At 36.6% G+C, this 15,379-nt stretch overlaps 2 protein-coding genes across 2 annotated transcripts in view; one reads left to right on the top strand and one right to left on the bottom strand.

The window, feature by feature from the left end:
- Positions 1–721: 721 nt before the first annotated feature.
- foxh1 (forkhead box H1) lies at positions 722–6,977 on the bottom strand. The gene is given in 5 exon segments (XM_016538012.1): positions 722–3,499; positions 3,586–3,690; positions 5,095–5,445; positions 5,447–5,532; positions 6,890–6,977. Coding segments are annotated over 4 exon segments (1,419 nt in total). The 5' UTR covers positions 5,462–5,532; positions 6,890–6,977; the 3' UTR covers positions 722–2,551.
- A 3,538-nt stretch (positions 6,978–10,515) lies between these two features.
- LOC107727964 (protein phosphatase 1 regulatory subunit 16A-like) overlaps positions 10,516–15,379 on the top strand; it is a 24,163-nt gene continuing 19,299 nt past the window's right edge. Inside the window, exon 1 of the mRNA XM_016538011.1 lies at positions 10,516–10,578. The gene's annotated coding sequence lies outside the window, so the exon portion shown is untranslated. The remainder of the gene's footprint in view (positions 10,579–15,379) is intronic.

Below are 15,379 nucleotides of genomic sequence, written 5' to 3'. Positions count from 1 at the left end.
TAGTAGGCTATAATAATTACGAATTCTAATGAGATCGGGATAATTGCACAGAAAATGTGGGCGTGATCTCTGAGGCTGAGACAATCCCATCCAAGAATATAAAAAAACATAGTAGGATACACAACTAAAATATTGCCAATAAAAGTCCTTTATTTACTTCTTCATATAAAATATTTTTTCTACAGCTAGTAACAGGGAAATTACCCTATGGAACCTACCTAAATATATTCACCCAGAACTTTCCCATGTTTTTTTTTTACAAACGTAAAAGTAATGGAGTAGGACTGTATAAGGAAGGCCCTTCATTTAAACCCACCTGTGTTCCGAATAAGCCTAACAAATACAATATGTTTTGTATTGCTTCACATTAAATAAATGCTTTAATTTTGATTCATGATTGGCCAGTCAAAGAACTGCTGATGAAGCTAGACAAATATGGATTACATATTAAGAATTACATTTTCAGCATCTAATCTGATCATGATCCCTTTAACCAGTCCTTATATATACCTTATGAAAATCTCTGGCTGAGCATCTATCAGGACTCTCTCTTTTACTCTGTCTCAGGTTTTTCATATCAACATTTTATATTTATTGGTTACTGCAGCAGTTTGTGAGACTTTTATTTTTTGGTCATAGAGTCTCAAGTCCTTACAGTTTTCTCAGAATCCCCATTTTGTCTTCACAATGAAAACAAATAAAGTGGGTGAAGTTTTTTAATTAAATTATGTATTTTCAGTTCAGTGTGTTCGGGTGGAGCCATTTATTTACTGTGCTTTTCAGTATTTTTTTATAGATTCTTGTTGTTCCAATGCATCTTTCTTTGTGAGGAGCAAAGTGCTGTGTGGTCACTCCAGATACTCATAAATAGAAAGTTGCTTTGACAGACGAATATAAATCATATCAGGTATCATGTGGTTTATTACTCTTAATTTTTAAAATTTCTATCAGTATTCAGCCGGTTTCATTACTGGCTTTAAGTAAAATATTGTCTTTGGAGGGCTTCTCAAACCACAAAGTTGATGTGACTCAGGTAGTATAACATGATCACAACATTTGAAAAAAACATTTGATAGACTCCAAATGCAAAGTAAATTAACAGTTACAAACATGCATTTGCTGTGAGAAATACTGTGACTCATGCTTTGTCCATAATATTTCAAAATTAAAGAAATTTCCATGCAATCTGTAAACAACTGGCGATACACACACACACACACACTTTTAAGATTAACTACGCGAAACTTTATACAGGAAGCTCCTGGACATGTTTTCACGCATTACACCTAAAATTAACACATTTGAAGCATATTCATCACCATATACAGTCTGACTACTCTACCATGACAATAATAATACATGAAAAAAGACTCAAACTCGGTCAAACAAATCACCCAGAAAGTGAGATTTCCCAAATACTTGAAAGGGTGGAAGTGCTGGGGGGCGGTTGAATGAGTGATTTTAAGGGAGGACAGGACAGAAAAAAACAGCATGAGGTGGTGGTGGGATGACGTGCACCAGACGGAGGGACAACCACAGACCACCAGTTAAACGACCCTTACATTCAATTACTGATCAAATCGCTCAATATGAGCTTCTGGGCAGTATCATGCAGACATGCATGATCAAAAGGCGACAAACATTTATTTTAAAAAGGCATTTGATGACCAGATTATAAAAATCATAGTTACAGCACCTACACTCCACAGGGACACAGAGTCGTGATAAGACTTTGAGACAGTGCACTGATAAAAATGGCTCTAATTACAGTTCTTCAAAGTGAATGCATGCCAGAAAAAAAACACGCAAGACTGGATCTCATCAGATCTGTCAAGCCTCCACCATTGTTATCAGAGCCTGAGATTGGACTTTACCAGGTGGAGTGGGGGTGAAATGAAAGTGTTTTAAGCACACATAATCATGTCAGAAAAGCCATACAAAGAGTCAAGATTTTAAAAAAATAAAAATGTGTTTACCCTGCTAAAACCAACATATAAAAAGTGACATTCATGGCATAAAAGCCGGTCTTTATGTAAACTTTGCAGGTCCCTTACAGTTTCAAAAGTACACATTCACACACAAACACATCCCTAATCCTAACAAATGTCCAGCACACCATTTCTGGTTGATTTGTAGGGAGGTAAAACAACCACACACACCATACTTCAAGCTTATAAAAAGGCAACATTCAATTGGTCTTATCAAGTAATTCATTGATTGTCCCCAAACATTACAAGGGTCCATTCAGGAAACAAGAGCAGCTAATGTGCCTCCCCTCTGACATTAACAGTCTGAGGTAGTAATTGTGTCAAAGAAAGTCACATGTATGAACAGAAGTTACAACAGTGTCAACATTGGTTGGGTAGAATCTTTGGTCAATATTGGCCCCGTAACAGTTCAGTTCAGAAGGATTTTCTCAAAGAATTCCCTGAGACAATTCACAGACTGAGTATACTGTGATAGCAGCATTAGTGGTTGCAAATCTTTGTGTAAACCTTAGCAGTGCCAAAGATGAGAAGCCATGTTCTTCTAGGACTATTTTGTGAACAGTTTAAAGAGAATATTTGCAAAGGGATGGTCCGTTCTGAAGGGCATACTGGTTTGGAGGTGGATGAGCAGTTTGATTGTTGGGGCCAAGCGCATCGAACACGCTCTTATTGGGCGGAACAGATTGCAGCATACTGTCCAAGTCCATTAGGAGGGGCGGGGCTTGTATGGAAACTGGCCCACTTGGTAGGATGGGCCAGTAAGGGTGACCAATCAGGTGTGATGAAGTGACATGCGCACCACCGTAACCATAGAATGGAATACCACCCAGTGGCATGAACGGGTTTCCATTAAATCGCATGCTAGGAGGGGCTACCGCGTTGGGAGGGGTGTACTTGGCGTAGGACGTCGGCAGCTCCCATGGAGGTGTGGTGCCACGTTTGCAGCTTTTGTTTGGCGGGGGGCAGGAGTCACTGAATCCGTCTGAAGTTGATCCTCGATCACTCGATCTTTTCCCAATGAGCGTCACCCCTCTCCAGTCCTCGTCTGACAAATCTGATGCAGGACTGACGGAGCTGGCTGATGAACTGCAATTATACGAGGCTTTACAATGGCACAGTGGAGTGGTAGAGCGATTGTGCGGAGGGGGCCTGACGCCCCAACTTTCCCTCTCTCGTGGCCCTTCCCCAGCAGAACTGGCAGGCCTGAAGCTATGCAGGAGAGAATCTATAGCAAACGTGGAGTCCAGTTTGGGACGATAGGGGTCCTCTGATGGGGGTGGGCTGTGACGGGTGGGGACAGGGGGTAAGGAGAGGTCAGCGGGCAGAGGTTTGGACTTGTTCGACTGAGCGTAACCTTGAAAGATGTACGGGGCCAGGTCCTGAGAAAAGATAGTTTCATCCTGACGGGACACTGCCGTATTTTGTCTTTTCAGCAGCTCCAGGGGAATTCGGCTCACTTCAACAGTCCAAAAGTTACCTTTACCTTGGGGTTTACCAGGATCCTTAAGCACCTAGAGAGGAGGGGGCAACAAGATAACGTCAAACTAATATCAAACTACCACACATTTTTTTCAGTCACCTGAAGTCAAACACACACCTTCACGAAGCAGTCGTAAGATGACAGGTTGTGTCGGACTGAGTCCCTCCAGCCTTTGTAATTTCCCTTGAAGAATGGAAAGAGAGTGCTGATCTCCTTCAGAATCTGTTTGAAGAAGACAATTTATTCATAGTTATTAAAAACATCATTATTGTTATTATTATTGGCCACAGCTTCTAAACAGCCAAGTAAGTATATCGGTGAGAATACATGAATCTTGACTTTCTGCTACATTTTCAAAAAGCCAACAATGTGTGCATGCATAGGCCTATATATTTGTAAATCACATTTTAAAAAGTGACATTTTCTGTGGGGTGACATTTATATGTAAACTAGTGCTGTCAAACGATTAATCGCATCCAAAATAAAAGTTTTTGTTTACATAATACATGTGTGCATACTGTGTATATTTATTATGTATAGTCTATATAAATACAAACACATGCATGTATATATTTAAGAAAAATATGTTGTTTATATATTAAATATATTTTTATATTAAAAAAATATAAGGATGTAAATATATAAATGTATATACACATGTAAATATTTTCAAAATATATACTGTGTGTGTATTTATATATACATAACAAATATACACAGTACACATCCATATATTATGTAAACAAACTTATTTTGGATGCGATTAATTGTTTTCTAGCACTAATGTAAACACGCATAGTTAATAGGAGTATGCCTAATTTGCATATTTTACCAGTTTAAACAAAAGTCATTTTAAAAAGATGTTTAAAACACAGGATTTGATTGCCATTTTATTCAAAGAAAAGTCGAGTCCAATCACCTGTAGCAGCAGGCCCTACCTCACATCATTTACAAAAATTCACAGGAGTCAATCTTGAATAGTCAGCAAACTGTTAATCCCGATCCCGGATTCTTACAACTTGTGACATTTCGGAACAATTGCGTAGTAATTGCGGCACAGTGTGATTCCAGTCACAGCTATCAGCATGATAGAGTATCGGCCTCTGCTTTCACTATTCACAACACAAACCCCATCGAGATCCAGACATGAGCCAGATTACGTGCCCCAGGCAGATTTGAATGTACAACACGCACTAAAACTCACTTCACATGTAAACGGTCCTGTACATTATTTGTGGAAATTAACGTCAGTGTGATGATGGCACACTAGGATTTATACAAATTTTAAAGGTAATGCCTGTGTATAAGTGTTTCAAGGAGTGCTAATGGAATTTGTCTTCATTTGGAACCTTAAACCTTAAAGAAATCCTCCAATACGATCCTAAAAAAAATACTTTTTCTGCAGTACAACTTGTAAAAATGTCAATGTGGATGTGGCACGGACTTGCCGATAAGGATAATCGTTTCAGCTGAAACGCTGAATTAAAAATATCTTATAAATATCTTAAATGGCGTAGGAATTAGGGCATAATGCAAATAAACTGTGATTGTTAAAGTTCATTCACATTCCTGATGATTTTTGACCATTTTAAAGACAGAAGTTGCGCGCATGTGAAGATGACCTACCTCTGACAAAGTGAGCTTCTTCTCCGGAGAGTTCTGGATGACCATGGCAATCATAGCTAGGTAAGAGTAAGGTGGTTTAGGATAACGCTGATAGTTCTTCTTCTTTCCTCCACTGGAGTTTCCATCCTGCATTTCCCATGCGCTCTGATCCGACGGTTTGGCTCTGTAACAGGAGTCCTGCGCCATCCCTGTGGACTTTTCCAGCCGGCCACCGAACTCCAGCAGTGGGTTTGTTGAGCAGTGACAGCTGGGGTTGGAAGAGGAATAGCTGGTTCTGCAGTCAAGGTGATGGCCGTGTTGGGCTTCTGCTCCTACAGTGATCACGGGTGGTGCCAACAAGCCCGGACCCCCCCCAGTGCTTTGTCATGCTGATGTAGAGGGGGAGGAGGCAGGGATGGTCGCTCCTCAGCCCCTCAGACTGCTGGCTCCAGGTCAACTCTATTTGAGCAGCAAACAATTCACAGTTTCATGTCAATCCCGCTGCGTAATGGGAGTGAGAATGAGGCGCGATGCGCGATCACCGCGGGGGAGGAGGGGGAGGACACGATAAACATCAGCGATCAGATTTACTGAAAGACAGCTTAAGTGGCCTTTCCATAATATGTCCTACGTGTATGGACTTTTCTCCACCAAGCAGGAAATGCGAATATAAAAAAACTCTTACTTGGATGAAGATAATTTTGAATAAATACTGTTAATCAAACGAATCAAGGTCACAGAAGAACCAGCTAACCAGTGAGATACAAGAAAAGACTTCAGATCTGGGTATAGGCCTAGCTAATATGACAGTAGTGACAGCAGTGTGACAACGGTAGTTAGTGAAAATTATTTTACATCTAAATCATGTATCCAATTATGTCTCTAAAAAAAAAAAAAAGAAAGACTAACACTGCAAATAAGCTTTTAAAAATCCACTGCCACATCGCAAGACTAGTGGAGAGAACTGCAAACAAAGCTAAAATGCAGTTAACATGGTCAAAACATGCAGTTACTGCCCTTAATGTAGGCTACACTTTACCTAACATGCATAAATCTTTTGATGAGAAAAACATTTCCATGTTGTCTGTCAGATATAAGGAGGCCTGAATAATAAACGGATGGAAACAGCAATACACAGATTAACACCCAATCAACAATCAGGAAATAACTGCAAACCGATCACCTAATAGGGAGCATTATTTCTCTGTGTATCAATACGCGAATCTGATACTATTGAGTAAAGAAAAAAGTAGCCCTAATTATGATTAAATAGAGAAACGTGGAAACGATGTGAAATTTGCCAGGACGAAAGGAATGTCTTTTGGGGGATTGGTTCGGATTTAAAGTAGGACTCTCATATCTCAGCAAGACAGAGAAAACAAGTTGGATTAGAGAGAATCTCTTCCGTCCCGGGGTTTCAAAAACACAATAGAGGGATGAGAACTAAACTCATCACACCAAGAGTCTGATAATCGCCTTGAAAACAGATTGACAACATACTGACTATTGTAGCACGTTTATTGGGATACTTGTCTTTCACGTGCACACTTCTTGAACAGGTTTCTTAAAATAATAAAAAATTTAAAAAAAATTACGGAACATTATTTTATTTTATTGTATTTAAAAAAAAAAAAAAATTTTTTTTCAGTTAACCGAATCGTGATTTATTTAGCCTATTTTACGTTAGCAAGTGCTTAATTTATTTCCCGTTTTTTCACCGTAGCCTAACCCTTTTTTAAGATTTAACAGAGAAACACTGTAAGTGCTGTTAAAGGAGCTGCTGTAGCTGTTAAACGTGAATGAACGCGTGTCTTACCTGCGGTATTGATTAGCTACATTCACGCGCTCCTCTCTGACTGTTTGAGAATCTGCAGCTCATTTGCGTAATGATAACACGACGTTCTAATCAAACGAACGCTCAACGCTGATTGGACAAACAACTCTGCATTTACCAACGAACCTGTCCAATCCCTAGCTACATAATTTCACACTTTCATCTATGTTCCCTTAATATTTATTTATTTACTAACTTCCTTATAAATAAAAAAATTTAACAATTAAAATAAACAATTAATAAACAATTAAATGCATAAAGGCACATTCGAAAAAGTTCTAGCACTATTCACGAATCTTAGGGAATTTTTTTTTATAAAATTAGAGCAATATAATAATAGTAGTAATAATAATAGGCTAATACATAAATAAAAAAAATCCAAATTACAGAAACTAATTAGCACATAGTATCTTGATATAGAGAGTCTAATTATATTCAGGATTTCATTCTCCAATGCTGGTTCTTCACTGGTTTAGAAAACAATGCAAAAATCAGTAGGCTATAATAAGACCACACTGAAAGTACATGCCATTTTTAATTTAGTTATTTCTCTTTTAGCCATAATATACAAACATATAGTATTGATAGCACTAGCACAAAAAGATATACATTCTTGAGTAAGAAAAAAAATTGCATTTACAACTGCACAACTTTAAGAAACTGTAGGTTTGTCTCTTGCATTGATAGCAAATTAAAAAAATCTATGGATGGACACACTGACCCATAGTGAGTTTATGGAGTAAATACGGAAAGTATTAACATAAGTGTCAGTATATGTTGATTTGCCAAGGATTACAGCAACATAATAAAATTCTCATATTATATAGCCTACATCTTCTTGGAATCAGTAAGCGGAACTTCTTCACTTCAGCTTTGTAAAGAAAAGCAGAGGACTCTATTTCCTGTGTCCCTCTGGAAAAGATCAGAAGAAGCTGTGAGGTCATTTCAGGGGTCACCAGATTAAATGCTTCAGCTTAAATGATCAGACTCTTCCTTGATTTTCATTAGAATCTTTTCCCTTAAATAGTTTTTCTTCTTTTAGTTTAACATTAGACGTACTCATTTCAAACCTGAAGGTTATCCATAGACTGTTATCAAATCACTTTTAGCTATTCTTGTTTATATGACCCAATGTTCCGCTATTGCAGCAGTAATTGCTGACTAGTGGTCATGACACTTTTATGAGGCCTGTGAGTTAATAAACAGATAAGCTGGTGTGTAACCTGCCTGCTGTGAGGGCTGTCCATATGAGTTAACTCTGTCTAAATCAAAATTTAAAAAAGACAGCTCAATTCCCCAGGGTCAGAACTCTACTTTTAGAGCACAGAAGAATTTTTTTATTTATTTGTTTTACGTAAATCAGTTGAAATTTGTATATGCAAGAAATATGTCATTTTAATGGAATTTGTATTTGCTCTGTATTTTGTAAAGTTTATTTGTTTTCATTGTTGGATGTGTGAGATAGAAATGTTAGTCCTGAAATGGTTAGAAATTTTTGTGTGTGTGTTTTTTTTTATATGTCAGGACATATTTTAGTTTCTATGAGAATATTTTTGGTAACCCTGGTACAAACATTTGGGGCATGTCTAAATACTGTAAAATGTAAGAAAATCGAATGAGATTACTTGTTTTCTCAGCATGCTGTAGAAACAGACTAAATTACTTCATGATGTCACTCCTTGGATGTTACAATTCTAAAAAATTATATATATATATATATATATATATATATTGCGTTGACCTTGGATGCATGCAACTCCAAACTGCTATCTTCATACAGGTTATTTTCACTAATGCAACAACGACACACTCTTATATTGTTAAAATAGTTAAATCTTGAATGATATTTCTCCCCGTTTTCTTCATAGGCATGAATTAGATGTTATTTGTCGTAACGCCCCCAGTGTTATACGCCGCGGAGTCCCACCGTGTTTATGAGAACAAAGCAGGGGGCGCTCGACGGCTCATAGAGCAAATACTTCTAATGAGGGGCATCCACAGCTCATGACCTCTTTTGTCTTATTAGTAACATTTCTACACTAGAAAGTAATTTTTTTTTAAAACTGTAAATGCAAAGAATTGCTGTCTGACATAGGCTACAAATAGAATTCCGTAGCAATCTCTATGAAACCTCTGGAAAAGATCAGAAGAAGCTGTGAGGTCATTTCAGGGGTCACCAAATTAAATGCTTCAGCTTAAATGATCAGACTCTTCCTTGATTTTCATTAGAATCTTTTCCCTTAAATAGTTTTTCTTCTTTTAGTTTAACATTAGACGTACTCATTTCAAACCTGAAGGTTATCCATAGACTGTTATCAAATCACTTTTAGCTATTCTTGTTTATATAACCCAATGTTCCGCTTCTTCACTTCAGCTTTGTAAAGAAAAGCAGAGGACTCTATTTCCTGTGTCCCTCTGGAAAAGATCAGAAGAAGCTGTGAGGTCATTTCAGGGGTCACCAGATTAAACGCTTCAGCTTAAATGATCAGACTCTTCCTTGATTTTCATTAGAATCTTTTCCCTTAAATAGTTTTTCTTCTTTTAGTTTAACATTAGAAGTACTCATTTCAAACCTGAAGGTTATCCATAGACTGTTATCAAATCACTTTTAGCTATTCTTGTTTATATGACCCAATGTTCCGCTATTGCAGCAGTAATTGCTGACTAGTGGTCATGACACTTTTATGAGGCCTGTGAGTTAATAAACAGATAAGCTGGTGTGTAACCTGCCTGCTGTGAGGGCTGTCCATATGAGTTAACTCTGTCTAAATCAAAATTTAAAAAAGACAGCTCAATTCCCCAGGGTCAGAACTCTACTTTTAGAGCACAGAAGAATTTTTTTATTTATTTGTTTTACGTAAATCAGTTGAAATTTGTATATGCAAGAAATATGTCATTTTAATGGAATTTGTATTTGCTCTGTATTTTGTAAAGTTTATTTGTTTTCATTGTTGGATGTGTGAGATAGAAATGTTAGTCCTGAAATGGTTAGAAATTTGTGTGTGTGTGTTTTTTTTTATGTCAGGACATATTTTAGTTTCTATGAGAATATTTTTGGTAACCCTGGTACAAACATTTGGGGCATGTCTAAATACTGTAAAATGTAAGAAAATCGAATGAGATTACTTGTTTTCTCAGCATGCTGTAGAAACAGACTAAATTACTTCATGATGTCACTCCTTGGATGTTACAATTCTAAAAAATTATATATATATATATATATATTGCGTTGACCTTGGATGCATGCAACTCCAAACTGCTATCTTCATACAGGTTATTTTCACTAATGCAACAACGACACACTCTTATATTGTTAAAATAGTTAAATCTTGAATGATATTTCTCCCCGTTTTCTTCATAGGCATGAATTAGATGTTATTTGTCGTAACGCCCCCAGTGTTATATGCCGCGGAGGCAATAGGTAAGACAAAAGCGTTGAATGTGACGTATCAAACAGGTGTTTAAATGACAGGTGTGTTTTCAGGTGCGCTCACAGGCCACTGACACTAAGTTAACTCATACACTAACATTAACGCTAAAAATGGCTTTATTCCTGAATGACCGATTCAATACAGAGTGATTTATTTTATTTCCCTTGAAAGCTAACGAAAAGGACATAAGATTGATTAAACGGACATGAATTTACCGATTGAGTTCAGCTGAAGCAAAAGGTGAGACAAAAGCGCTGAATGTGACGTATCAAACAGGTGTTTAAATGACAGGTGTGTTTTCAGGTGCGCTCACAGGCCACTGACACTACGTTAACTCATACACTAACATTAACGCTAAAAATGGCTTTATTCCTGAATGACCGATTCAATACAGAGGTAATGAATTTGAACAGGTAATGTTTAAAATGTTCTCGGATCGTTGCTATTTTTGAATGAGGAATGAAGTTGAAATGAACTCTGGACTTCAGGTTAGCATTATGCTAGTAAACAGGAAATGGCATTTCAAATAAAACATGTTTTTGGACATGTTCCATCATAATACCACGTTTTTGACATTATGTTACCATGTTTTCGTGCCATGTATTCTTGTGCTATGAAGTAGTAGCATGTACATAGTAGGGCTAACATGAATATGGCGATCGTTCATTACCATGGTATATATGAATGAAAGTACCAAGCTTTTAACATAAAAAAAAACAACAACATAATTGTCTTCTAATGGTTGGTTATACTTGATTCGATTCACGATTCATATGTTCTCGATTCAATTCAAAAGCAATCTTCGCAAATTCGTAACGATTCAATAAAACGATCCGTAATACAATTTGATTATAGATTCATATAATATAGGTACATTTAAACTATTTAAAAAAAATATCTTCTATAATGTGTCTTGAGCAGATAAAAAAAAAAAAATGAAGACGATTGTTTAGGCTACTGCCCCAACAGTAATTTGAAAGGAAACATTATATGTTCAACTCATTATATAGACTAGGCTACTTAACGGAGTGCATTGTGCTAATATTTTAGAGCTTAGCTTAACTAGAAAATAATACCATATTTCACCCAAAATTTATTTTTTAATAATCTATTGTGTTTATTTGCATGTTTTTTTCCCTGGTTTCACAATTTCTTCAAAATTCCATTATATGGTTTTTCAGTGACGGTGGGAAGCCAGTCATTAAACTAATCTAGATTACAACAGTACTGCACCACGAGTAACTCATAGTAGTACATCACTTTTTATGTTGAGTGAAGAGAATTGTCTAGTTAGATATGAAATCAGTGAAAGTTTTATGTTAGGTCCCCTACATGACGAGAAATCTAAAAAATATATCTATTTATTTATTTGTATTTATTTATTTATTTAGATAGGGACATTACCAAATTCATGATTTTTTTTTTTTTTGCATTGCCCCTACAGTTCTAATATAATAGGCCATACATACATATGTATACATTCATACATACAAAAAAAAAATGTTTTAACTATCTTACCTTTAGTCGTTTAGGAGACATTTTAATCCAGCAGAATATTTATCATATTTAACCATTTATGAGCTTGTCGGTTAGGTTCACAATACCAAAATCTTAGTAATTGATACCTCAAAAATTGCTATTGAACAAACTCCTTTGAACTTTTGAAGTTAAACATTAAATTAATGACTGTAAGTAAATAATACATAAACAACTTTGACAAGTAGGCAATCAATAATTAGGCTACTAAAAAACCATTTCAGGCAATAGAACAAATGTGTTTGACATCTTTCAGTATCAGTATTCAGAGGATCAGTGAAATAATCGTTTTCTTGTCAGTATTGCTACTTGTAAGACCCAATAATGCACATATTTATTATAACACATCAGATATTTTTTTACGATAAAACTGACTGTTGTTACATTATAGACAAGCATTTTGAGCATATGGTGTGTTTGTTCCCACAAATATGTTGTACTTGTAGCTCTGCTTTCACACTTTGGTCCAGTTCGTCCCAGTCGATATCTGGAAGTCTTTTCTTCAAAAGTAGTTCTGATGCAGTCTAAAGGAATGTTTTGTGTCATTATCTTGCAAAAATTCACAAGAGGGAGTGAAGATCTTTGTACCTGGTTGTGAAGGAAACACCATGCACCACCTCTCTTTATAGTAGATAGTGGGAGGGAACATACACTTGTGGTAGAAACATGTTGCGATAGTGTAGGAGGGTGCAGTTCCAGGGGCAGCAGCCTTTTTGGTTGATTGAAGACCAGACATGCTGCTGTATTCTGGATCATCTGCATAGGCTTAGTGGCACTAGCTGGAAGGCTGACCAACAGAGCATTGCGGTAATCCATTCTTGAAATGATAAGTTATTAGTGATGTTTTCTCATTAAAATTGTACGATTTCCTATTAATTCTATAGAATGTATGGGAATACTAGGGAATACCAATATGGCAGCACGATGGTTTCACTTTTATGAGATCATGAGCAATCCAGTTCTCTATTATAAATCGGTGGTTGGGACATAAAAAAAATGGATGTTCAAGATGAATGTAAAATTTTGAAGGATAAGAGACCGTTCTGTCAACTGGCCCGAAACTCTCTTACACTGGCCCTGGGACAGTCGCCATTCTTATTGTTGAGCCCTGGTTCGGCAGAGGGGGAGTTTTGTGGCAAACGAAGACTTATGTTTGTGACTTGCAATAATTGACTCAAGTTCAAGCCAAAGAGTTATTTTTCTGAGTCTATATATAGTCTTGTGGACTACTTTTGTGGTGCGTTTGTCCCCATTCACTTACACTGTTTGAGAAGTGCATTGTGAACATTATGCTAAACACCTTGTCTTGTGTCCTCCGTATCAGTCATGGGTTTGAAAGCACAGAAGATCAGTAAATAATTTATCTGTTTTTTCATTTTTTGAGTGAATTGTTCTGATGCAGCGAATCAAACTTGAATTCAGTGGACAGGTCCATAAACCTGGTCATGTGCCATGGCTCATTTCACTGAAACACTTCAGCTCAATGAGAATAGTGTGTTAATGGATTATTCTGGCTTCAGTGCAATTTGATTGATTTCTGGAGGTTTTTAAAGAAGAAATGTGAAGTGAAATGTATAAATACGCTTCCAGTACATCAATTCTTCTGTTGAAATATTGCGCTGTAAGGCTGTTTAAACCAGCATTTGTAAAGTTAGAGAGAGGTTAGAGACGTTTTGCTTGTTGTGTTGTTACAACATCCAAAATTGGATATTAACTTAATATTAAAGTGGTAAGTGAATTTTTTTCACATTAAGATCATGTCAACTCACATATTATTTACATCTTGTGACAATAGTATTGAAATGGTGCGTATTTTGACATTTATAAATTGGCCCCATTCACCATCATAACCATTTTTAAAGAAAATGAGGTAGAAGTGGAAATTAATTGAGTTTTCAAAAAGCTGTTCTCAATAAAATGACTTGGGCTGTGTTTGACGCTGGTAAAAAATAGAATTGACATTCACTCTTTTGGTTGATAAGCAAAAAGAAGTGAAATCAGTAAGAAAGCATAAGTACGTATTTTTTAACAAAATGGGAATGTTAAATGAATATACATTAACAATCTAGAAGTATTTTATTACAACAGCTGTACTATTATTACATATGGTAGACTTCTCTTATTGTCATTTTACTGTGATATTCCTGTATCACACTATCACTAGATCATTGCATTACAGTAAGTCAGATCTGTGTGGTCAGATGGCAAGTGTCTTGCATTAAAGCATGTGACATGCTTTTCATTTGACTCTTGGTGTGAATGAGTCTTTATACTGCTGTGCTGATCCTTTCCAGAACATTTGGATTAGGAGAACTTGTCACTTTCACTGTTCCAACTCTAAATCTGCTTAGTGCCTTTGAATAATGAATCTCTTTTATCTGCGGTTTACTCTGGGCTAAAAAAGAAAAAAAAAAACTGGGCTAAAATAAGCTGACTTGTCACGTGCATACTGTGCATTGTTTACACTTATCAACGGTACAGCTCTAAGAACACTTACATTAAGGCAACTACACCTATAAAAATGCTTCTTCTAAAGGAGCCTTGTTAAGTCACCTCCTTCAACGAAGTGAGTGAAATGCTGCAAATGTTATCAGATGTGATATAGCATCAAAAAAGACATTTCTGCAATTATCGTGCTTATATGACTTGTATGATAAGTTATAAGTTTTATATTTGTAAATTTTTTGATCCTTTTGATTTTTCAATTGCAGTTTACTTAATCAGCAAAATAACAGAAGTGACAAATTCCACAGACTCATTTTACTCTGATTCATATAGAATTCATTCACGGCATGTGTAATGTTATCCATTTTATTTATCCTAATGAATAATCTTACTCAATAACTTGTGCGATCACTGTTTTGAGCACAAGCCTGAAGATGACATACCTGCATTACAAGTTTACACTACTTAAACACCTAGAGTGAATAATTTAGTGGAAAGCAGACATTAATGAAGATTCTTCAGTTGTGTCTCTTCTGTTAAGTAAACTTGTAAATAGGGGTGCTCCGATTGATCGGCTACCGATCATTATCGTCCGATAATCACGTTGGGATGATTGATCGGCGGTCTCTAAAAAGGCCGATCTCAAAAAAATGATCTCAAGCTGATGACGCTGCCGTGAGAGGTTTGGCACGACATGCAGCAGCACCGTCTCAGTCTCTGTCCGGCGCGGGTGAAATAATTATAATGCTGAAGGTGAGGTACTCACCTTCATATTTCTTCATTAAATAACTTACAAAGTAATTTGAAAACCTTGTGTGAGACGTAATTTCACAAACAGCGTGAGTGAATCACCGCGCGCGCTCTCTCTCTTTCTCTCTCAAAATACGCAAATGGCTTCAAATCACCATCGCGTCTGTCTATAAGCGAGCTGCACGCTGCACAGTTGACACAGGAATTGTCACTTGCACAATCGAGGCAGTGTCACATCGTCACTAAAGTTTATACAAGTCATTTCTTTTTAATTCGCAGCGCACACACATAATGCCAAGTTCACACACAC

Source organism: Sinocyclocheilus rhinocerous, unplaced genomic scaffold, assembly GCF_001515625.1.
Source record: "Sinocyclocheilus rhinocerous isolate Xijiao unplaced genomic scaffold, SAMN03320098_v1.1 scaffold3201, whole genome shotgun sequence".
Classification (NCBI taxonomy): Eukaryota; Metazoa; Chordata; class Actinopteri; order Cypriniformes; family Cyprinidae; genus Sinocyclocheilus; species Sinocyclocheilus rhinocerous.
This window is presented reverse-complemented; position numbering and strand designations above follow the sequence as displayed.